The 22,020-nt window shown below is 55.3% G+C and overlaps 3 protein-coding genes across 10 annotated transcripts in view; 1 reads left to right on the top strand and 2 right to left on the bottom strand.

The window, feature by feature from the left end:
- IGHMBP2 (immunoglobulin mu DNA binding protein 2) overlaps positions 1-1,201 on the top strand; it is a 43,537-nt gene extending 42,336 nt beyond the window's left edge. For both annotated transcript variants that reach the window (XM_013301157.3, XM_055813691.1), the window contains exon 15: positions 697-1,201. In XM_013301157.3, coding sequence (XP_013156611.2) covers positions 697-894 — 198 coding nt within the window. In that variant the 3' untranslated portion in view covers positions 895-1,201. The remainder of the gene's footprint in view (positions 1-696) is intronic.
- A 2,316-nt stretch (positions 1,202-3,517) lies between these two features.
- Positions 3,518-15,524, bottom strand: SYT12 (synaptotagmin 12). Of its 3 annotated transcripts, none has more exons than XM_027790219.2 (8): positions 15,433-15,524; positions 10,552-10,616; positions 8,849-9,042; positions 8,136-8,528; positions 5,706-5,921; positions 5,484-5,604; positions 5,128-5,261; positions 3,518-4,419 (listed from the first exon to the last, which is right to left on the bottom strand). In XM_027790219.2, exons 1-8 carry the CDS (start codon positions 15,459-15,461, stop codon positions 4,246-4,248), a joined length of 1,326 nt encoding a protein of 441 aa, XP_027646020.2. In that variant the 5' UTR covers positions 15,462-15,524; the 3' UTR covers positions 3,518-4,245. The 3 variants fall into 3 exon arrangements, with proteins under 3 accessions (XP_027646020.2, XP_027646021.2, XP_005239988.2); XM_027790220.2 differs by lacking the exon at positions 15,433-15,524 and adding an exon at positions 11,144-11,647; XM_005239931.4 differs by lacking the exon at positions 15,433-15,524 and adding an exon at positions 13,554-14,036 and having other exon boundaries at positions 3,520-4,419.
- Positions 15,525-18,048: 2,524 nt separating this feature from the next.
- PTDSS2 (phosphatidylserine synthase 2) overlaps positions 18,049-22,020 on the bottom strand; it is a 44,581-nt gene continuing 40,609 nt past the window's right edge. For 4 of the 5 annotated variants that reach the window (XM_055813988.1, XM_055813987.1, XM_027790159.2 and 1 more), the window contains 2 exons: positions 21,415-21,600; positions 18,049-20,593 (listed from right to left, as the gene is read on the bottom strand). In XM_055813988.1, the coding sequence (XP_055669963.1) occupies positions 20,449-20,593; positions 21,415-21,600 (331 nt within the window). In that variant the 3' untranslated portion in view covers positions 18,049-20,448. The remainder of the gene's footprint in view (positions 20,594-21,414; positions 21,601-22,020) is intronic. The other variant, XM_055813990.1, reaches the window with a different exon arrangement.

Consider the following 22,020-nt stretch of genomic DNA (forward strand, 5'->3'; position numbering starts at 1 on the left):
CTTGGGAGAATGGGCTGGGATCCTCAGGTCAGCTTATGTTTGTGAAAACAGCAAATGACTCTGGGACAGACCAAGCAGAAGGGGTAAATTTTTAGGCTGTCAGATGTAGACCTGGTGGAAATGATTCAGGGTGGTATTGAACTTTGGTTAATACACCTTAAATGCAGCCTGGGCTTCAGCGCAGACTGGTTTTAGAAAAGGTTTGCATGCACAAAATTAGGATTATGAAGCTTTTTTTTCATTCCAGTACAGAAGACAGATCTAATTACATTAAAGAAGCAGATATATGGCTAAAAAGGTCTCTTATTTCCCAAGTTACCTTTCCCGTTTCACTCCTTTTTCCCCCCAAGTCATACTGTATTAGCAGAGAACATCATCGGGAGCTCAGTTTTATTTCTAGCTCTCCTGTGAAAACCGTAAAAGATCCAGCTGTTCACATGGCAAGTGTGAGGTTTTCCCCAGATGTTTAAAGTTGTGGAAGGAGGCACTTAAACCATCCAAAAGAATGATTTACCTGCTGTGCAGATTCCAGGAGAAAAATTACTTCTATGTTTTGGTTTTTGTTAGAGGAGCTATAAAAAATGAGAGACCGTTTTAGGGAGGTGTGAAGCAGGTGGAAGAGGAATTCCAGGCTCTGGGAATAAAATTGCCCAATTCCTATGCATGCAATCAGTGCCCCTGTTCTCTCTCCACCAGGTTCATGGCTGTGGGGAGAAGGCCAAGGCGCAGGCACGGCAGAGGATCAGCAGGGAGGGGGTTCTCTATCCTGGGAGCGGCTCCAAAGACAAGTCCCTGGACCCAGCCAAGAGAGCCCAGCTCCAGCGGCGCCTGGACAAGAAGCTCAGTGAACTGACCGGCCAGAGAAAGGGCAAAAAGAAAGACAAGGAGAAATGAAGGACCTGCATACTTCTTTGTTAACCTTGAAATCACAGGTCAGACTACATAAACCAAAGGTGCCATTAAAGCTCCGGGGCTGTGCTGAGCCCCAGAGGAAAGCGTGAGCTCTTATTTGTGGGTGGTAGACAGCTTGGAGCCAGCGTGCCCCAATAAAGAGTTGCTGGGCTTCCCTAAACCGCAGAGCTGAGACAGAGGAAGGAGAGCAGTTTTGTGTGTCCTGGTTATCCTTACTGACAAAGTAATGGGCATATACAGAGAGGCTGGAAAATGCCAGTAAAGATGGATATTAAAACACGTAAAGCAATCGGCTGTCACTGTGATTTTTCCCTGCTGCCTGAGCAGGAACACGAGAGGAACTGAAAACCCCAGGTGCCCCTGGCCTCCAGGGAGGACAGCTGAGGAAACGGGTGCCTCCAGCTCTCTTTTCCCAGCCCAGCAATGCTCCCAGCCCAGAGCTGGAGTGGACTGGCATGTCCACACAGCAGCCAGTGGGACCCCAAGCCTCTGGCTGCCCTTCGGGAGCAGGTGGAGCCCGGCTGCATCCCCTCCCCGCCATGCAGAGGGGCTCCCACGTTCAGGCACAGCCCCACTGCAGGATGTGGCCCATGCAGGGTTTAACCCTGCTCCAGGGCTGTGTGGGGATGGAGAGGCCTCAAGTCGTGACCTTACCGGCACCACGGCGAGCTGCTCCGAAGCTCCAGCCCGCTGCTCCGGGCGAGCTGCCACAGGCGGTCTCCGCTCACCATCCCCTCGGCGGCAGCTCTGTGCTGCTCCCTTCCCCGGCACTTCCCACACCTGCTGAGGCCAGGCGGGCTTTCCCCCCTCTCCTGCCCTTCCTGCAAAGCTCCTTGGAGGCCAACATCCATGAGCACACAGCGGCGAAGGCTGGGTACGGCCATGCGAGCTTTGTGCAGCCCTCCCAGGCAGGAGGGAGCCTCCATTCGGCGTCACCTCTCCCTCCCAGACTTCTTCCCTGCTCCTGCAGTCCACATTGTTTTCTGCCTGTTGATCCTCATCTCCAAAGCATCTCTCCACCCACCCAGAGCCCCCTGCCCTCCTCAGTGGCTCCAAGCGGGTACTGATGCATCGTGCAGCATCCACCATCCCCTAATGAACTGCTCAAGCAGCCACTTTCTGTTCCCAGGGTCAGGCCCCCAGCATGCAGGAGAAGGTGCTGAGATGCCCCCACAGAGGAATGGCTGGAGAGAGGCACAATAAAAAGCACCAAACCACATGTGCCCCATTATTTTGGGGCTGACCATCACAGCTCTTGCCCACCGGTGATTTCAGCACCAGGGGAAGGCACTGCTCTTATCCTGACCAAAGGCTCAGCAGCTTGCAGGGGCTGCAAGATAGCCAGGCATTTCTACGTCTCTCTCTTCCCTCATTAGCTGAGGTAGCTAACGTGCAAAATTTTCCCCCAGACCTCAGTGCCTGTTACTACTGGCTGTGATCACCTTCCAAAAAAACCTTCCTTCTCCTTCAATAAACTATATCCTTTATAAAAAACCCCTCCGCTTGCAGCCCCAGTCCCGGGCATACCCAGCCTGGCTGCAGCTACCACGGCTCTGAGCATCGCCTTGGCTCGTGCCGCCATCCTCAGAGCCGGCTGTGCGTCAGCCCACGGAGGGATGGCACCAGCTCGCCTGGCAGCAGATGGGACATCAGGGCTCCTGGAGGGAAAGGTGGGGAGGAGGAAGAGACAGTGTGGGAGAAGAAAATCTGTGCATCAGCAAGTGGTGCTGCGTGTATACGGGGGAAAGAGCCAGTGCGGTGCCTGCGAGGGGCTGCGGGGGGGGGAAGGTGCAACAGAGGAATCGCAGCCTTGTCCCAGACTGAAGGTCAGGTAGAGAAAACAGATGAAAGAAAGGAAAACCACTGCCAGCTCAGGGTACCAACACGGTGTTATCTTCAATCAGGGATAAATGGCTCATTCACACTTTTTTTTTTTTTCCCCTGCTCAAATCATTCAAGCAGCCACATCCCTGACCATGCTCACCTGTGGCACTTGGCTTCCTGGCCAACAGCCCCAGACACCCCCAGATTTCCCGGCCAGGCTTGCCGCCAGCGTGCTGCAGGCAGAGAAGAGCTGAGGCTGCAGTGCAAGCGAGGGCTGTGTCCCCAGGGTATCCTCTGCCCACCAGCCCGTGCCACGGAGGAGCTCCATCACAGCCCTCCATCTGTCACCCTCCAGAAAAGAGTCGGCATCAGCTCCTAAAAAACCCCGAACTTCGCCCAGGGGCTGGTCATTGTTTGGGCCGGCAGCCCATGAGCAGACAGGATTCAAACAGATTTTTCCCCTTCCTTCCCCCTGAAACAGGAGTTGGGCTTAAAAATTAGGAAATTTGGAGTCTCTCCTGCCTGCCTTTGGTCACAGGACCAGAGTGTTCCCCTCTGCACCCAGGCTTCAGACAGAAAGAGTGAGCTTTGGGAGGAGCACGCCAAAGCACGACTCCAGGACAAGGGGCTGTAAGATAGAACCCTCAGTGCAAGGTACGCACGGAAGAGCAGGAGTTTGCGGTGCCGTTTCGAGCAGCCCCGAGGGTTAGTCTGGCTGGGAAAAGGGGCTGGGCTGACCCCCATCACGCTGGACCTTTAGGGGGTGGCTCAGCGTGGATCTGACCTCAAACCAAAGTGGTTGAAAAACCACTTGTCAAGTCCAGCCACCCCTCTGCAGCCAGCAGAGATGGGCAGAGATCTCCTCTGCTTGAAGAAAAGGTGGAACAACAATTGCTTTTTCCGCTGTTACTTCTCCCTTTTTCCATTCTCACTGGAAACATTTCAGCCCTGCTGCAGCACACACAAATCCCTCTGAAATCCAACAGAAAATCCACACGTGCCAAAAGAAACCACGCCATGCTGGCACTTTATCAACCCCCCCCTCCATTTTCCCTCCTCTTTTGACCAAAAACCACCTTCCAAAGAAATCCACCCACCCCCGGGCAGCCCTTGGGGTCCACGTTCAAGGGCACCACCGATTCGGGGGCCGCTGGGGAGCACATGGGAGGCTTGGGAGCCCGGCTGGCGGCCGGGCAGTGGTTTGGGTCCATCTGAAGTGGGGGCTCCTTCCTCGGCACGTCTGTTCTTGGCCCCCAGCGCACGTGAGGGCGACCCCCATGGGGAGAGACACAGCCAAGGAGTCGCTCCATCCCCTCGGTGTTTCAGCAGCAAGGCGCCCCGGCCCCTCTGCCTTTAGCTCTGCCAAGTCCCGCTCAGCCCCTGCCCCACTGTGGCAGCCCCCGGCCGAGCCACCGGCCAGGCAGAGCCCCCCTCTGCCCGCTGTCCCCAGGGCAGAGCCGGTGTTGGGGTGCAGGATCCCGGGGGCACGACGGGCTCCCCCGCCAGCACCTAGTTCCGCCGGAGCGGGTGCCACATGGAGACGGGCTTCCTCAGCGTGGCCAGCATCTGGTTCCAGTGCGTGATGCCCATCCCGCTGGCCGCCGGGCCGATGAGGACGTGGCCCGTGTTGTCGGCACGGCCGTCCTCGCCACACTCTGCCACCGTCACCCGCAGGGACAGCTCCTGTCAGGGAGCACAAGGCCATCAGCAGGGCTCAGCACAGAGCAGTCAGTGCATGGCTAGCGCTGCCCCCCGCCGTGCACCCACCCCCCCCGCACCCACCCCAGCCAGCCACGCGCACACAGACGTACCCCCCAACACTCACCCCTACGTACACCTCCCCTACATCCCCCACCCCAGAAATACACATCCACCAGCACAGCTACACCCCACACATACCCATCCCTCTACACCCCACCCGTCAGACACATCCCCCATACCCACCCCCCAGACCTGGAGACTATATATGCTTATCCCCTTACACAGCCATGCCCTGTATATATACATCCTCCTATGCCCCCCAAACTTACACATCCCCCTACTTTCCCCACGTCCCCTAAACCCGCATATGCACCCATCCACTTACAGAGTCATACCCTATACACATGCGTCCCCCTATATCCCTCAACCCACACATACACATCGCCCACCAACGGCCATACCCCATACATATACATCCCCCATACGTACACATCTCCCTGCACCCCTACCCCATGTATACATTGCCCTGAACCATATATGCACATATATGGCCCCCAACCCACAGCTCCTACGATTGCCCCAGAACCCCTCACACCCCAGGAAGTCCTCACTAGCGCAGGGATTTGGGGATCTGGAGCGATGGGATGTGTCCCCCCAGGCTGGGACTTGCCCCCTTGAGCCAGGACAAACCTGGAGCACGATGGCCGGCACCGAGAAAATCATGGCCTCATTGAATACGGGGTTGGTATCATCTCTCTTCACTGCCGTCTTCTTCTTGCTGATCTTCCTCCCGTCCTGCAGCAGGTACACCTTGACGAAGGGATCTGCTCAGGGAGAGAAAAACCCCAGGGTCAGTAACGTGTTTCCCCTGCGAGCTGGACCAAGTCGGAGAAACCCTCTGGTGGACCTTCCTGGTCGGGTCTGTCCTCAATGGGAGTCACTCCAAAGATACCCATGTAGCGTAGCAGGATGAACATGAATGAAAGCCACCTCCAGCCCACACAAAACAGAGGGACCCCTGCACCCACCCAGCACCCGCCACTCACCTGCAGTCACTTTGCCGCTGGTCCACACGAGGTTCTTGGCTTTGACCACCACCACTGTCAAGCGCTCTGCCGTGGGCAGGTAGCTCAGGGACAGCAGGATCTCCCCCACTGTGTCCACTGCCTGCAGGACACAACATCCCATCACCCATTGACCCCAGCCCGACAGGGAGGAGAAACCCTCAAAAAACCTGGGTGGAAGATGGACAATACCCCCCTGCTCACCTTGTTCATGTCCTGCAGGTAGAGCCAGGCATTGAAGGGCCGCGTGGCCAGGTCCAGGTCAGAGAGCTTGAGCTCAGCCACGCCGGTGCTGACGTTCCTCTCATCCTCATCGATGCCGAAGACGGAGAAACGCAGACTGTTCTCCTCCAGCGCTGCTGGGTCCAGTGGGATGGAGAAGCGCTCGTCAAAGGCCACAGCGTAGGCGCTCCGCTGAATCTGCCGCAGGGATGGGGGGGGGGGGTTTGCCTTGATACCCACCAGGTTTTGGGGCTGCATCCAAGAACTACCCCATTTCTCTCCGAACTGTGAACAACGTGTGGCTTTGGGGTGGCAAGGGCAGAGCATCCCCCAGCCCAAAGGAGCTGAAGGCTCCCAGCCCCAATGGGGACAAAAGTTATTTCCCATCTGACCACAGGAGCTGCTCAGGTATTGGAGTAGAAAACAGGGGCTGTGACTTGCCCCATTGCCCATTAATTATTTCAATTAAAAAATTAAGGCTGGTCTGGTGCTCTCAGATGCAAGAGCTGGGCATCCCAGCACCCTGGGAGCTTGGATATGTGGCTGGCTTGGCCACTCCAGGCTACAGGATTTGGCTGAGGGGTGTAGCCCCCAGCCCCTCTCCAAGCCGGAGCTGATGGGCTTCGCAACCCCTAAACGTGCCATACAGAGACGACGTTTTTTGCCAGACATCATCTCTATGTCACGGTGTTTACTCAGAGCAAACGCAGCAGCAACTCCCCAGGGCCCCATCCTGCAGGGTGCTGGTTGCTACCTGGTCCCAAAGAGCTGGTGGGGGCAACTGCTCTGAAATCATGGCTTTAGAGACCATTTTCCCCCTACTCCAGCCCCATTTATTTCGGCATCCAAGGTACCACCCACAAGTCAGGAGGTTTTGTCCTAAAAGGAGGCCCAGTGCTCCCAGGGGATGGAAAGGCGCAGCTTTGGATGGCGCAGAGCAGAGCGGAGCCACCAGCTCCCCGGGATCCATCCAAAGCTGGGTGCTGTGGTGGAAAAGGGATCCCACTGCAGGACCGGGGGGCTCAGCCCTGAACCCACTGGGCTTCATCACCCCAAGAGCCACCCAGACTCCTCAGCAGCAGTGGGGAGACGGGTCATCTCCTCCCAAGGACTTTCTGACATCTGTCTCTCTTCATCTAGATGCGCTCCATCCCTGGGATGAAGGACACTAAGCAGCTCACGAGGTACCTTCCATCACCCCCTTCCCAGCGCAGCAGTCCCCTGCTCTCCCATCGGATACCACTGACTTCCCAGGTCCCTGGGGGAACTGAAGTACCTCTACAGGAAAAGCAGATTTGCAGCTGCCTGCTTTAGAGCACTGGTGACTGACTGTCTGCAGCCGACATGGTATTTTGGGATCTCTGGTTGAAAGGCACAACAGAAACGTTAGCTGCTATTTTAAAAAAACCCAAACCGTAAAGTACCGCAAAGCATTAAAGGAAAAGAACCGAATGTGTCTTTGTGACTTGTCTCAGGACAGCAAAAAGAGGGTAAGTAGCGCTGGTGAATTATAAATAATGATGCTAAATAATAAATATCTCCAGGGTATAAATAAAGAGCCTGATCTTCGGATGGAAAAAATGGTCTTAAAAGGGCACTGTGAAAATATTTCAAAGGCAGTGGGTTTGTGCGTGCCGGAATGGCACCTCCACCCCTCTGGAAAGGTTCCTTTAGTGGGATGAAGCTTTCTGCTCCTTTCCAGAATATCCTGATTAAGTCAAACTGGCTGACCCTGAGCTTTGCACAAAGCAGCTCCTGAAAGAATACTGAGGCTCCTACTTTCTGAGAGCAGTTTTGGGGCATATAAAAAAGGGAGGCTTCACCCCAAAACCACCCCTCGTTCTGGCTCTGCTGCTGCAGCCACCCAGCTCTTCACCCACCGCATCCCGCACGGGGAGGGAAAGCGCCACGGCTGCCACGCTCGGGCTTCGTCAGGGTGAACCGAGTGCGCGGGGACACGGCATGACACCAGCAGCGCGCACCCAAAACGCCGTCTCTCCCCACCCCACCCCCCCAGACCATGTCCTCCACCTTCTGCAGCACCCCCAGCTGCCAGAGCAGGGGAGGTCAGGCAGAATAACTCACTGCAAGCCACGCATGGGGACAACAAAGTCATCACACATCCCAATCAGGAGGAAGAAATTTCTGCCTCCGCCGGGTCACTGATGCACAAACCCACCTGGGACCCCCCTACCCCACAGAATGCTGAAATCCCCCTGAGCAGGGCTCCAAAATTCCCGTGCCAACCGCCCCAGCCCCAGGGTGTCCGGACCCCCCTACTCCCGAGGCCCCACCACTGTCTGGGGCAGCTCGGCTGAGGGATGCTGCGAAAGCTGTGGCAGGCACGTGGGGCATGGGGGTCTGTGCCGGTGGGGCACGGGGGGGTCCGTGCCGAAGGGGCGAGCGGCTCACCCGGGAGATGCCGACGATCTGCTCAGCCGGGAGCAGGCTGATGCGCATGAAGCAGGACTCGAAGCGAGCGTCCTCCTTCTCCAGCAGGTCCTTGCCCTGCAGCAGCGTCACGTGCAAGGTGGCCGCCTTCCCATCGTACTGCATGGAGACCTCCACCTGCCCCACCGTGAAATCCTGCCCAAAGTTGTTCCCGATGGAGGAGATGGAGCTGAGTGAGTCAGCCGAGATGGATTTCTTCAGGGGGCCATAGGGGGCCAAGCCCAGGTCTTTGCTCATCAGCTCCAGGCTCCCCAGCTCGTTGATGCTCTCGTAGGTGTCGTCTGCCCGCAGGCTGCTCTTGCGGGTGGGCGACGTCTTATCCAGCGCCCTCTGCGAGCCCGGGCCCACCCCTTGCTGCGGACAGGGAAAGGAAAACCAGGCAATGCGATCCCATATCCCATCCCTTCCTACGAAGCCGGGGACAGCTGGGATTCACCGGCGCTTTTTTGGACACCTTACAGCCCCTGCGTGGCCTCAAGCTGCCGCAGCAGCAAGCCCTGCGCCTCCCGCAGCCCCCCAGCACCGCTCCCCAGCTCCGCACCGATCCCCCCACACCCCCTGCAGCACCAGGTCACTGCCCCGGGCCCTCCCCCGCCGCGAGAGGGTGCAGCCCATCCTTTGCCCCTCGGTGTCACAAAGGGGAAGGAGGCAAGCAAAACTTTCTGCCCTTTTACCTTGTGTTTGATGTCCGAATATGCCGCCCCGTACTTTTGCTCCAGGTACCGGTAGTCGTAGTTGGGGAAGGGGGAAGGTGCCGGGTAGCTGCCAGAGCGCCAGAGCTTCCAGAGGTTGACGGCAGCTACCCCCAGCAGCACCAAGGCGCCGGTGGCATAGATGCCGATCTCCCACCGAGGCGGGCTCGTGGTGACTGCGAGGGGACAGGAGGCACCGTGAGCCACCGCAACCCTGGGGCAGAGGCTTCGCCCTCTGCTGCTTCCGTGCCAGAAAACCAGCTCTGAGCTATGAGGACGGGGTCGGCCAAGGGTGGAGGGGGGGGATAAACCAGCGTCCTGCTTGGGCGGGTTGCAAATTGTGTCAGACAGCAGCTTTGCATGCCAAAAAATATTAATAAAAACAAATCAAATCAGAGTCCTTGCTTCGCTTTCCTGGGAGGTGAAGTGCACACGTATTTCAGCCCAGATCCCCAGCAAACAAGGAAAATCAGGGAATGGCTGCATCGCCCCAGGGGTGCCAGGGGGGCCTCTCACCAGCTACGGATCTGTCCTGCTTACAGATGTGCTCAGTGCACATCTGCATCACCCTTTCCACCACAGGGAAACCCTCACCGCTGCCTGGCTTCCCACGGGCTGGGGATGCCAAGAAAATCCAGAAATAGATTAAAAACAAAACAAAACAAAGCAAACAAAAAAAACACAACCAAAAAGCAAACCTAACAAAAAGCTTTTGTAAACAGGGGAAAAAAAACCACCACCACAACTGCTGCTAATGTGATCCAGGGAAGAGAAAGCCCAGGCTTGCGGCTGCAGAGCGAGAGGACACAGCAGCCCTGCGATGGTACACTGAGCAGTTGTTGCTGCATTGCACCAGCCTCCATCACACCAGCGACTGAACCAACACCAATCACTCAGTGTAACTCAAAAAAAGGGGGGAAGGAAAAAAAAAAAAGGTTTCTCATTACAGAGTGCTGCCAGGGAGTCCTCCCGCGTCACGCTGTGGCGCTCCCTCCTTCAGCAGCAGCTTCAGAGCCAGAAAAAGCCCAAGCCCGGCTGACTCCCACATCACATCCGAGCAGAGGGACAACCCGCAGCTCCCCCCGTCCCCAAACCTCCTCCAGCAGGAGCCTGCACAGGGATGTATCAGAAGGAACCAACTATTTGCATCCAAAGTGCCTAAATTTTGATCCCTCCAGAGGGCCACGAGCAGCACAGAGGGATCTCGAGGGTGAAAGCCTTGGGGTACAAGCCAGATCCTGCTGCCTCCACCCCAACCCAATCCCCTCATGGTCTGCAAAGGGCTAGGATTTATCCCCACATCCCAGGCTAAGGGTGCTGGGGGAAGCGGCATGGCTTCCTTGGGCACTGAAAACCATCCAGCTCCAGGAGCTCACGTGCTCCTGCTGCAGCAGGGGGGCAAACGGGGGGCGAAATAGCCCTTTATTGCACCTGCTGCTGAATAACTGCAGGTACAGAGCCCAGCTGAGCTGGAACCCACCTCCTGCCCGTACCTGCCCATCTCCTGGGGCTGAGCACCTAACCTAGAAAGCTTGGTGTGTTCCAGGGCTTTAGCCCTGTGTTAGGAAACCAAACCCTGTGTGTGTGTGCAGCGAAGGGTTCCTCCTGCAGCCAGCAGCCAGGGTCAGCATTCCCTCAGCCCCATGCCCCCAGACCCCTGCCCCGGCTCGCTCCGCAGTACTCACCGCTTAAGCGGTATCTGCTTATGTGACCGTTGTCCATGGCAAACGCTCCCTGCCAGTGGGACAGCCTGCAAGGCGTGAGACACTGAGTTAGGACAAAGGGGGAGAATAAAAAAAAAAAAGAGCCGCCTCTTGATTTTTTTAGCAGGGATGCTAAATCACTGCTACCCCTCCACAGCTCCTGGCCTTGGCTCCTCTGCCAGGCACCAAGCAAACGTGCACTGAAGCGTTTCAGCCGCCAACAGAATCGCTCCAGAAGGGACTGAAAACCCCTCGGGAACCAGGAGAGTGGCCACGCCGAGACACAGAGCCACATGATTTACCTTGGGAGTATTTGACATTTTCAAATGCCCCTTGCATGGCCACTTCCCCTCCAGGAGCCCTTTAGCCCTTTGCTGCTTTTCTAATCTCTTTGCCAGTTTAAATGTCATCTTTGCCTCCCATGGCTTTCCTCAGCCTCACCCGAGGGTTGCTCTGCACCCACGGCTCTGCCATGGCCGCATGCAGGAGGAGCAGCCCGATTTCTGGGTCACTGCAGGGTTTAGATGATGCCTTTCCCCAGGAATCAATTCCTGCAGCAGGAAAGCTCGATTACCTTTCTCTCTGAAGGGGTTTTCCCAGGCGAGTCATACGCAAGATCCATCCTAAACGGAAGCTGCTCTTCCGAGACAGATCCCAGCAAAGACATCATGTGATGCTGAAGGGGATTTATCCAAGCCGGCTATTTCCCGCTATGCAAAGGGGGTTTGGGATCCCCTGCAAACACCCAACACTGAATTCCAACACGCACCGAGTCGGCACCCCCCTGCTTCCTGGGACCTGCGCCAGGAGATCACGGATCATGGTGCGCTGATGTGATTCCACAGACTGCAATGCCCGAACCCCAAGCCCAGGGACACATCTTCAGCGCTGCACCTGAAATCTCCCCACCGAGCCCACCAGAGCCCCCCCAGCCCCTCTCCAAAACTTACACAGCCCCAAACACCACTCAACACACACAACAAAGAGCTGGATTTGCCTCAGATGGACGGTCACTTGGTGTTTGGGTACCATCTTCCAGCTCACCTCAGATGCTCACAGACTCAGGCACTGTAGGAGCGATCACTTCCCCCCCCCCCCCCCCCCCGAAAAAAAAACTGCCCAGGCTTGGATTTTTATAGGAAAGCTGGAAACCGCAGCACATTATAGCATGAAACAGCAGCCACGCTAGCCTGGTGTGGCTGGGGGCCCCCTCTGCAAGGGTCGCACGGTCTGCCCTTGGGGTAACAGCGGGAGGGGTCTTTTTCTAAATGCAATTGAGTCACTAACCCAAAACAACAGGGAAGCTGGGCTGGGGCTGGGACATCCACCACGTCCCCAGCCTCCCTCCTCAGACAGAAACCTCTATGCGATGCACAAACACTCAGCAATATCTTAGCTGAGAACATGCTAAACTCGTGTCATGTGTGGACTGAGCTCAACTGTTTAGCTCTGGAAATCCACACTGACATCTTAAGAGTGCAATGTTATGGAGATCTACCCCAAAAAGCCCCATTTTTTGTCCTGAAAAACTACCGTGCCTAAGTAGGTGGCTCCATTTCTTCCCCCGTTTCCTGGTGGCTTTTTTTAATAACAAAAGACAGAAGTTTTCAGGACCAACTTCCTCTGCAGAAGGGTAAATATCCTTTTTAAAAACTCTCCATTTCTTTCAAAAACTAGAAAGAATTTCCCATTTTCCATTTCTTTCAAAGCTTTGTCCCCAAAGACATCCTTTTCTAACGAGCTCTAAGCAGCCAGAGAGACATGAACTGACTGCAGTGCTCGGCACAGAGCTAAAGCAGGTTGGTACCCCTCTATTAGCACAACGGCACCAGCCCTTCCCGAGTAAGCAAGTGAAGGTGCTCAAGGAAGGGATTTATTATATATTTTTTGTTAACTAAGCTCTTCCCTGCAACCGTTTCACAGGGATGCTCTGTTGTCCCCAGGCTTGCCTTTCAAATCCCTTCCTGGGAAGTCAAACCTGAGGGATTAGGAGGGGACCGGCACCACTCCCCACCGCCGGCAGCACAGGGATGGCTAGCTTTTTCCCTGTGGAGACCTCGAGGCTGGGCAGAGCCCTGGCTCAGGGTGCAGAGCATCCCCCACCTGCCGCGGCATCCCCCTGCCGAGGGCCGGGGCAGCTGCATTTCCCTTGTGAGCTGCTGCAGAGCTCAGGATACTGTTCCTGCTTGGGGAGGGGTGATAAAACAGCTCAATGCAGGGAGAGAAATGGCAAAGCAGCCACGTGTTCCCTCTGGAAGGTGGGGGGGGCTGCCCCCAGGCTACAGGGGGGTTGACACCTTGCTGCTGCTTTGGCATCATGACGGTCCAAGGCCCCACACAGCTCGCCCAGAAACCCTGGCTGCTGGCCCCAGAGCACTGGGCCGACACGGGTACAGTCCCACACCGTCCAGACACCCTCCAGAGCGTGCTGCAATCCCGAAATGCCACAATCCAAGTTATGAAGCACAGCAGCGGTCTCCGCATTTGCCGCTTCCTTCTCGCCCTCGCCCAGACACCAATGCCCGGCTCCACCAGGCGCCTGAGACCCAGCTAAAGTCCCGGCACTGGTGAGCCAAGCCCTCCAGCAGCACCTGTCCCCTCCTCCAGCAGCACCCCTCCTCTCCTCCAGCACCGATCCTGCTGCCCGCACGCACCCATCCCGCGTTCCGAGCCAGGCTCCATCCCTCTCCTGCTGGCGGGGAGCTCTGTCTGGCCTCGATCCGCGAGGCAGAGAAGTAGGATCAAGTTTGCTGCTGGCACATTAGTCCAAAAAAATAAGCACCCACCTAAAACTTGACAGAACACCCAGCTGCGGGCTCTGCTCCTCCACCGTTCTCGCCGCCCCACGACCGGCACCTCGAGATGCCGGTTCCGCCCGATTTACACCCGAAGGCGCCGGCCTCGCCCCATCCCGCACCCCCCCGCCCCGGGCCGATGCCGGCGGTGAACCGGGGTCCTCCTCGGCAGCCCAGTGCCGCTGTTACCTGGGCAGGTAAAAATCCGTGGGGCCGGTAGAGCAGAGCGGGGACCCCCCCGCAGCCTCCGGGGTCGCCGAGCAGCAGCCGCGCGTCCGCCCCCGCCGCGGGCCGGAGGGGAGGGGGATGCAGCAGCCGCCGGGCTGCCCCAGCCGGAGGGGAGAGGGATGCAGCAGCCGCCGGGCTACCCCAGGCGGAGGGGCAGCAGCCGCCGGGCCCGGCCCCGCGCTTCCCGGAGGTTCCCGATGGCTGCCGAGTTCGGCGGGGACGGCCCCCGGATCCACGGCATCCCTCCCCGCGCCGGCGGGGCCAGGCTGGGACGCCTCACTGCAGGGGACGGGGGGAGGCTCGGGATGGGCTACCGGGCTCCGCCGCCGGCCCCTCGGAGCGCCGGGGCGGGGCCGGGGGGAGGCCGGGGGGGCTGCGGGCGGCACCTCCCGCTCTCCCGTGCGGCGGGTCCGGCGGTCTCCGCACCGGGAGCGGCGCCTTCCCCGGGCTGGGCTTTGCTTCGAGCCGGCCTAACCTACGATAAAGCGGAGGAGAAGCAACCCCCGCCCCGCTCCCCGGCCCCCCCGCCCGCAGCCCCCCCACGGTCCTCCGCCTCCTGCCACAGCGCCGGGGAGGCCCCGAGCCTCGGGGGGGCTGGGGGCGAGGTGCGGGGGGTCTCTCGTTCGGGTTTGCCTCCCAGGCTCCGAGCACCCAGCTCCGCAGGCTGGAGACTTTCCTTAGGAAGTTGCCATTAAAAAAACAAACCACAAAACACCTAAAAGCTTAGCAGCCCATCAAACCCCCGCCCCCCCCCCCCCCCCCCCCCCTGCAGCGCAGCGGGAGGCTGCCAGCCCCCTCCCCACGCCATGCGGACAAGGCAAAGCCCGGCAGCGCCCCTCCCCCCCCGCTGTCACCCGTGTCGCATCCCCCCGGGGCTGGGCCACGACCCCCCTTGTCCCCGCGTCGTGTCCCGTACCCCCGCCGGGTGAGCCGCCCCCCCGTGCACCGGCAGGCCCCCCGACTCACCGCTACTTTGGGGGGAAAAGATGGATTTGAGGGGGGGCGGGGCCGCCCCGGCCTTCTCCTGGGCTGGGGGGAGCGCAGTACCGCCCCCAGCCCCCCCACTCCCACCCCCCCACCCCTTCCCGCGCTGGGGTGAACCGGGGACGGCTTCTGCCTCCCCTGCCTTGGGGTTTGGGGGTCCGCAAGCTGAGCCCGGCCCTGCTCTGCTTCCCAGCATCATCCCCCCACCCTTGGCTCCTGCACCAGAGGACGCCCCTGCATCCCACTGCCCGGGGGGAACCCCTCACATCCCCCCTCCACTGCGCAGGGACCCCCTCCCCGTCATCAGCCCCCTCCACTCCCCTGCCACCTCCAGCTTGCCCTCACTCACCCCATGGACCAACTTCATATTTCTCTCCAGCAGGATCCACGTCCCCTCCTCTCGCCCCCAAAAGTGCCACTCTCCACCATAAAGCCATTCAGGGTCAGGATCCTCACCCGAGCGCCAAATCCTTGGCTCCTCACCGGTCCCCAAGGCAGGCTTCCAGGCTGCCCTGCCCTCCCCAAGGGATGGGCAGGGATAACAGCAGCCTCCTGCCTCCTCCATCCACCTCTCAGCCAGCCACGGAGCAATGCCGGGGGTCCTGGGCATGCTGGGGGCTTCCACCAGCAAAGCCTCGGTAAAGCAAATCCATCAGTTCCCCTCTCCCTCAGTGCAACAGAAGGTAAAACCTCCCAGTGCCAAGATTTGACATGGACTTGGCCCAAAAACCCCTTTCAGCAGTTGGGAAACGGAAAGCTCAGCGCCCGCTGGCAGGTGCCTGTGGCTAAGTGCACATCGGCCAAAGCTCTACACGCACCCTCCGGCATCGGGCACTGAGATGTTGCCGTTCCTTACCCTGGCTTCACCGACGTGCCTCCAGCCATCCCACCGCGGCGGGCAGAGCCTTCCAGGGGAGCAAGGTATCATTTCAAACAGCAAGAGCTTCACTTTGCTCGAATTGGAGATAACAGAATAATCACAGTTTTGGGCAGGGGAACGAACCACATGCACCCCAAGCAAAGACGGTCTCAGCTGGCCATGGAGCAGTGTGATGCTCCAGAGAACCTTTAATTCCCAGGAAAACCCAGCACATCCAGCAGCAGGGCCGGTTCACCCATCTGCTGCCCTGCTGCAGGGCTCTCCGGCTCCTGTGCTGGGCTCCTCCAGGGAGGGCCAGCACTGGGAGCCGGTCCCACGATTCTCCTGGCAGGGAATCAATTTTCAGGGAGAAAACAGACCCAGTTTTGACCGTAACCCAAAAACGCTGCCAGGGTGGGAGAGGAGCCTCATCCTGCAGCCAAGGGTCCTTCCCAGGAGCATCGGGCTTCCCGGCCCACTCGGGACCAAAACACAGCCCCTTCCTCTAGAGGTATACAAACCAGTTGGAAAAAGAGCACATCCCCAGAGCTCACCCGTAGCAGCTCAGACACCACGCTCCCGAGGGATGGGGCAGGCTGGGGGTTCCAGCACCCCTTGCAGGAGCGGCCCAAGGCCTTCCATTGCGCCGGCTGACCACGCAGAGCTGCTTTAAAGGGGACAGAGCTCAGCTGGGTCTTGATTCTTTCCAAAGGCCCCAGTTCGGGCATGTGAAGGTTTATCCAGCCTCATACAGATGCCGACTACTCTATTAAACATCAATTTCATATTGCTAACAGATGGCACGAGTTTGTCATCGCCCTTGTACTTAGGTCAGGCCTTAGATAACTGAGGGTAATTAAACAACAGCGGCTCAACGATGCAGACTGATAAACAAACCCTTCCAAGAGCGACACAGGAGCACGTCAGCAGTGGTGAGGTGCCCCATGCACTCCTCAGGAGGGCTCGTTCAGGTTTTTTTGCCACCACAGGGATGCAGCAGCGGTACCTCAGCCGGCTTCTGCTCCTGGGGGCTCACTTGGCCAGCCCACTGGGCAGGAAAACTGCTTAGTCTGGGTCAAAATACTCCTGGAAAAGCTACCCAACAGTACTTGTGTCAGAAGCTGATGATTCCAAAAGCATCATTCAGGTTCTTTAAGGCCAGCAATAGGACCAAAAAATTCACAGGGAAAGAAAACCAAATAAAGTAGCAAAGAATTCCTTCCGCAGGCCCGGCTGCTGTCAGCACCTCCTCCGAGCCCACCCAGCAGCGGGGGGAGTGATGGGGGGAGTGACAGGGTGGGGAGCACAGAGGGTGGCCAGATGGCCCCACAGCTTCAGGGTGACAGAGCTGCAGGGTCCAGCCCGCTCGCATCGAGCTGTTCTCCAGCCACCCGAGGGAGCAGCCTTTCGCTGTAAGCCCACGCAGCAGGTACTGCCAGAGCCGTCTGGAACAATTAAGTGAAGCTAACTGCTAACTTCAGGTGCTCTGAAACAGCCGTTCCCCTTGAATCTTCACCCAGAAAGGCACAGCTGCCATGGCACAGGGTCAGCACCTCCCTGGGCAACACCAGGGGGTTCAGGCAGCCCCTCCGCAATCTAACCCAGTGGCAGCCCCCACAAACGTGGTAGGCATACGGCAAGGGGAAGCGAAGAACTGGCTCTTAAGGGCTGCGGAGCACCGCTGCATCATGTGCAAGCAGGGACAGAAACGAGAGGACAGGCAGGTGGTCCCCAAGGTGGTTACCCAAGTATTGACAACCAGGAACCACAACCTCAAATCCCATCTTAGCAAAGTAACCCTCCACACAGGTAGGCTTGAGGGACATCAAACTGACACCTCAGAGCAGGGCCAAGGCCCCCGCTAGCTTGCCTCCAAAACAGAGAAGTCACTTGCAAGAAAAAAAGCCACCCACAACAGCATTAGCTGAGCACACTCTCACCCACCCACCCATTCCCCTGCATTTTTCCTTTTTAAAGCCAACAACTTACCTTTGGTAAATCTCTACACAGGTATAACCGTGAGCAGATCTCTTGCTCTAGTTTTCTGACGAAGAAGGTAAGCTAAGAAAACACACGGTAAGATACTGATGCGAATAGAAATGGGAGACTGCTGCCTCCTTCATCACCATAGGGATGGTCTCATTTTATGCCACCCCAAATGTTATTTAAGTGAGGCTTATCAGCTGTCCTTTCATCTTCTCCATACGAGCTTGCTTTTGAGTACTTCTCCAATAGATGATCACAAAAGGATTCCTAAAACCAGGCAAGACTGCAACTATTAGAGCCCACCTGCAACGCTAGACATGAGTCTGTAAGGGAAGCACAGAGACTATGAAGTTACTAAACACGTTGTGCATAGCCCAAGTCCACTTTACAGTGAAGGATCACCCTCGTTAAGTGTACCGCAACAAGCATTTCCGTATCGCAGCAGTGGAGCAAGGGCTCGTAACATCTGTTTCTCTGAAAATCTGGACAAGCTCATTACCTTCAGGCCCAGCGCCCACCACGGACAGCATTTCTGGGGGGGGGGGGCGGAAATTCAGGCTAAGTCCTCTTACCCACCCAGTCCCACTCGCAAGGCAACAGGAGAGAGAAACCACGAGGACACACACATTGTACCAAAGAACACACCAGCAAACATCGCTTTATTACACTGGGTCAGTTATCCAGACTAACCATAAAAGCTGTTTAGATGGATGTAGACAAACAAGTCAGTGTTTTATGTGTTAGGCCAAAGCTCCAGAATCGCTACTAGGGAACACATACAGAAGAATACCTGGAATAGGAGGTATTCCTCACCAGTTGTTTCACACAGGCAAGCAGGTTCTCAGCGGGGAGGGAGGTACAACGGCAGGTCCTCCCCAGGCGTGCCTGCCACCACCCGAACCACGAGACAGACCCCGGAGGCTGTATTGCAGGGATCGGGCTGGGGGGCCACAGTGTTAACCAGCACGAACAGAATGGAGATACACTGACCTGAGCCTCGCTCGCTGGGACTACACAAGCACAACACGCCAGTACGAGCTACCAAACGATCAATTAACAGTTCGTAAGACTGGTCTAAAGCTGGAACTAGAACGACTCCAGGTGGAAAGGCATAGAAATAAATATTTGCTCAACTCAGCACCCTGCCCATTTACAAACTTGTCAGCATCTAGGTACACAGCCATACATTCTTCACTACCTCACAGCAGCAAAATACTACCATTTAAGAGCAGCCGTTGAGCGACTATCCACAGTACATTGTACATACTCGAGAAAGAAGCCGGACGCTACCTCTCGTATTGGTCACCCTCCTCTGTGTCTGCTAAGCAGCTGGGGCACCCCTGGCCCGTGAACTGCTTCATTTGTTGAGCTCTTCAATGCAACCAAACTGCTCGACTAATTGAAGACCGCCCTACTGACAAGTGCCCATTCCTTACAGCTGGCAAGTCTACGGGTCACTGTAAACATGGGAGAAATGCAGATTTTGGTTGCCATTCACATACAAGACCAAAACGGATCAAAAAAGCAGATGTTTGGTAGCCAGCAGCTCTGCAAGTCTCCTGCCACTTAAAAAGTTTGGAGTTGCACTCTTGAAATTCTACTGGTGGTGTTCATGTCATTTTTTTCTGCATAAACACTTCCCTGAAAAACATCCTTTAACAACCAGATTAGATCACAGTATTTAAAAGGTGATATGGCTACGGTTATGTCAGTGCCTTAGACGCCAATGCAAAGGATTAGAGCAGAGGTTACAAAAATGATGCTTAATGTAGCACCTATGTTTTGGAATAATGACCCCCCCAAAAAAATGCAGCCCAGATTTCCAACTTCTTTTCCTAGATGTTGAGTCACCAGCAAAAATGCTGCCTAGCTTAGCCTGCAGACCTCTGCTACTACACAGTGCCCGGGGAAGAAAGATGCACTTGCCTCAGTTTGTTCTTTTGGCAGGGCTGGCAGCATGTTAAACAGCGATTTTTGTGCGTGACTGCAGTGAACACCTTTTCCAGCTGGGCTTGGGAGATTGCTCAGCCTGGAGTTACCTTGGGAGGAACAGGGCAGCTCTGAAGGATGGCAGAACCTGACATGCCCCGTACAGCAGACACAAAGAACGAAACACTCTTGGTAAGCAAACTAAAAGAGCTGCGAATAAGGCAAATAAGACTGATGGAGTAACTCCCAGTTTTCTGCTTGTAACACATTTTACTCCACAAAGTGAAGGAAAGGCAGGTTGACCTTTCTTATTCAACCTTCCCTTGCGTTTAAGAGACGATGAAGACTGGAAAAAAAATAAAAAAAGACGACAAAAAAAACCAAAACCAAAACAAAACTAAGGAGTAGTTGTCTGTCTCCCTAGAGCTGTGATACACGATAAAACTATTGCAGGCTACTCCAGGATGTTGAAAGTCAGTTTAGAGAAAGGCAATAACCCCCGTACTACAGGGGCTGTAACAGTAGTGTTCTGTATTACATTCTGTGCAAGTAATGCAACTTGTTCACAAGTTTCAGTTTATTTATGTTTATCTTGCTGCAGTTCTGTTAATCGGCGGCTGAACACTTTACACAATCTTACTCCACAGCTCACGGTAGTTTCAGCAGAAAAAAAATAATTCATTTCCTGTGTCTGGTATCTGTGCACTCCAAAACAAAGCGTTCCTAATGCCCAAATGCCAAAATAAAATCACACAGTTTACTGGAAATAGATCAGCTAGATTCCCTTTGAGCTTTGCTTTAAAGCCCCTTGTCTCCAAACCTTGTTTTCAAGGAAGACATACAACACGCCTGAATGAAGATCCCATCTCGTTGCAACGGTGTTGATTCTGACTTCCCTCTACACAGACTTTCTCCGACTCTGACTAGGTGTACACGAGGAGAAAAGGTGCATATGTCAAAGTGACATCTTTTCCCCAAGAGGATTTTCACACGTTGGAAAGCTAACAATGAAAATTACAAGTTAGGTAGGATAAAGTTGAAACTGTCCACCAGGCCAACTTAAGCACTATGAGTTCTGTTTAGCCCTTTGTCTGTTGCTCAAAGTTTCCTCTCCCTTAGTTTGTTCCCATTTTGTTCATCCAGTATCGATGAGTGTCCATCACCATTGCTCAAGCATTTGTCCTTTTCATATTTGTGCTCTTGCTTCTGTCTCCTTATCTCCTTGTACCGCAAAGTGATGTCACTAAAAAGAAAAACAAACAGATGTGAACCAGTGATGTAAATAAACAATTTCAACATACACTAAAAACTGTAAGGCAAGTTTGCTCTGGATGCAACTGCCCTTGGGATAAGTTAACACACTTGAGTCTTCTGGCTGTAGATTTCTGAAATTGCTGATGGCATTGATTCACTTGAAATTTGTGTTTCTTGCTACTAGTCTGGCTATTATCACCTCTTTCAGAAGCATACAGCAGCATGCTCAAGAGCAGCAACCACTGCTGTTGTACAGGCCCTCCTCTATAGATTACAGTAATTCCTTCAGCCTTGCACAGCTGCTTTTCATTTACTTGCCCAGAGCGGCATTCAAGCCAGACACATTTGACTTGGCTCACTTCTCGCTGATGCTGGGGCAGCTCCGACAACTGCAACACAGCAGACTTCTTCCAATGAAGCTGTAAAACATCTTAGTCTTGTCTAACTCGGAGCACAGGGAAAACACCCCACTGATCTCATCTGCCATCCTCACTCATCCAGGAAGTCCAGATGCAGCCAGGCACTTAACTGTTCACCTGCTTCTGCAGCAACACTGATGCAAGTAGTCCCACAAAGACCAAAGCTACCAGAGGCTTCATCCAGAAAGAAAACTGCCAGGATCATGCACAGAAAACTCCCTATTTAATAATTCTTACACAAAACTGCTGCAGCTCTAGCCATCCAAAAGAGTTGTAATCAATCCTCAGGAGGCACTGAAGGCTAATGACGGCACACATTTGAAGATGTGCTGTTGAACTCCCCAGTAAGACCCAGGCTAGACCTAACGTATCATGTCAAAACACCACTTACCGAATGAAGAAACGCCAGGCTGTCCAGGTGAGCACAAGTATAATCCCCAAGATCCAGCACTGGGTAATGTAGAAAGGAAGAGAAAGTGTCAGTGTATAGGGATCGTACTTCACAACGATCAGAAACTCTGTGGCAGTAATAGCAGCAACCAGCCATGCCTGCTGACCCAATTTCTTGTGGAACTTCCTGCAAAATAAACACACAGATAAAACACAGCTATTGCTGTAAAATTAAGCATTCAGAGAAATATTCACAAAAAGACAGCCGGGGTAATAATTTCAATCAGTTTTGCACAACTCAAAGTCTAGTCTGAATTACACATGTACTAAGGCTATGCAGGCTGACTGCTTTCACGTTGGTGTTAATTAAGTTTCCTCTCAGAGGCTCTGAAAACAAATGATGATGAAGTTTAACTTATCATCTGATGTAAGGAAGTATCCCCATTTTCAGGGTACTGGTAAATCCAGATAAACCAATTATCTGGCCAGCTTCAGATCACCTGAGGTTCAGGGTACAGTATGAAATAGGAGCTCTACTCCTGGATCTCCTCTGCAACCGCCAAGCCACACTGCCGTAACCATATTTAACCCCTATATAATTGCATTC

Source organism: Falco peregrinus, chromosome 9 (assembly GCF_023634155.1).
Source record: "Falco peregrinus isolate bFalPer1 chromosome 9, bFalPer1.pri, whole genome shotgun sequence".
NCBI lineage: Eukaryota > Metazoa > Chordata > Aves > Falconiformes > Falconidae > Falco > Falco peregrinus.

Coding starts and splice junctions, on each gene's coding strand:
- SYT12 (XM_027790220.2), bottom strand. CDS start 11,178: ATGACTCGCCTGGGAAAACCCCTTCAGAGAGAAAG. Junction 8,529..8,848: donor ATTCGGACATCAAACACAAG/GTAAAAGGGCAG, acceptor CCCTGTCCGCAG/CAAGGGGTGGGCCCGGGCTC. Junction 5,262..5,483: donor CAGCGGCAAAGTGACTGCAG/GTGAGTGGCGGG, acceptor CTCCCTGAGCAG/ATCCCTTCGTCAAGGTGTAC.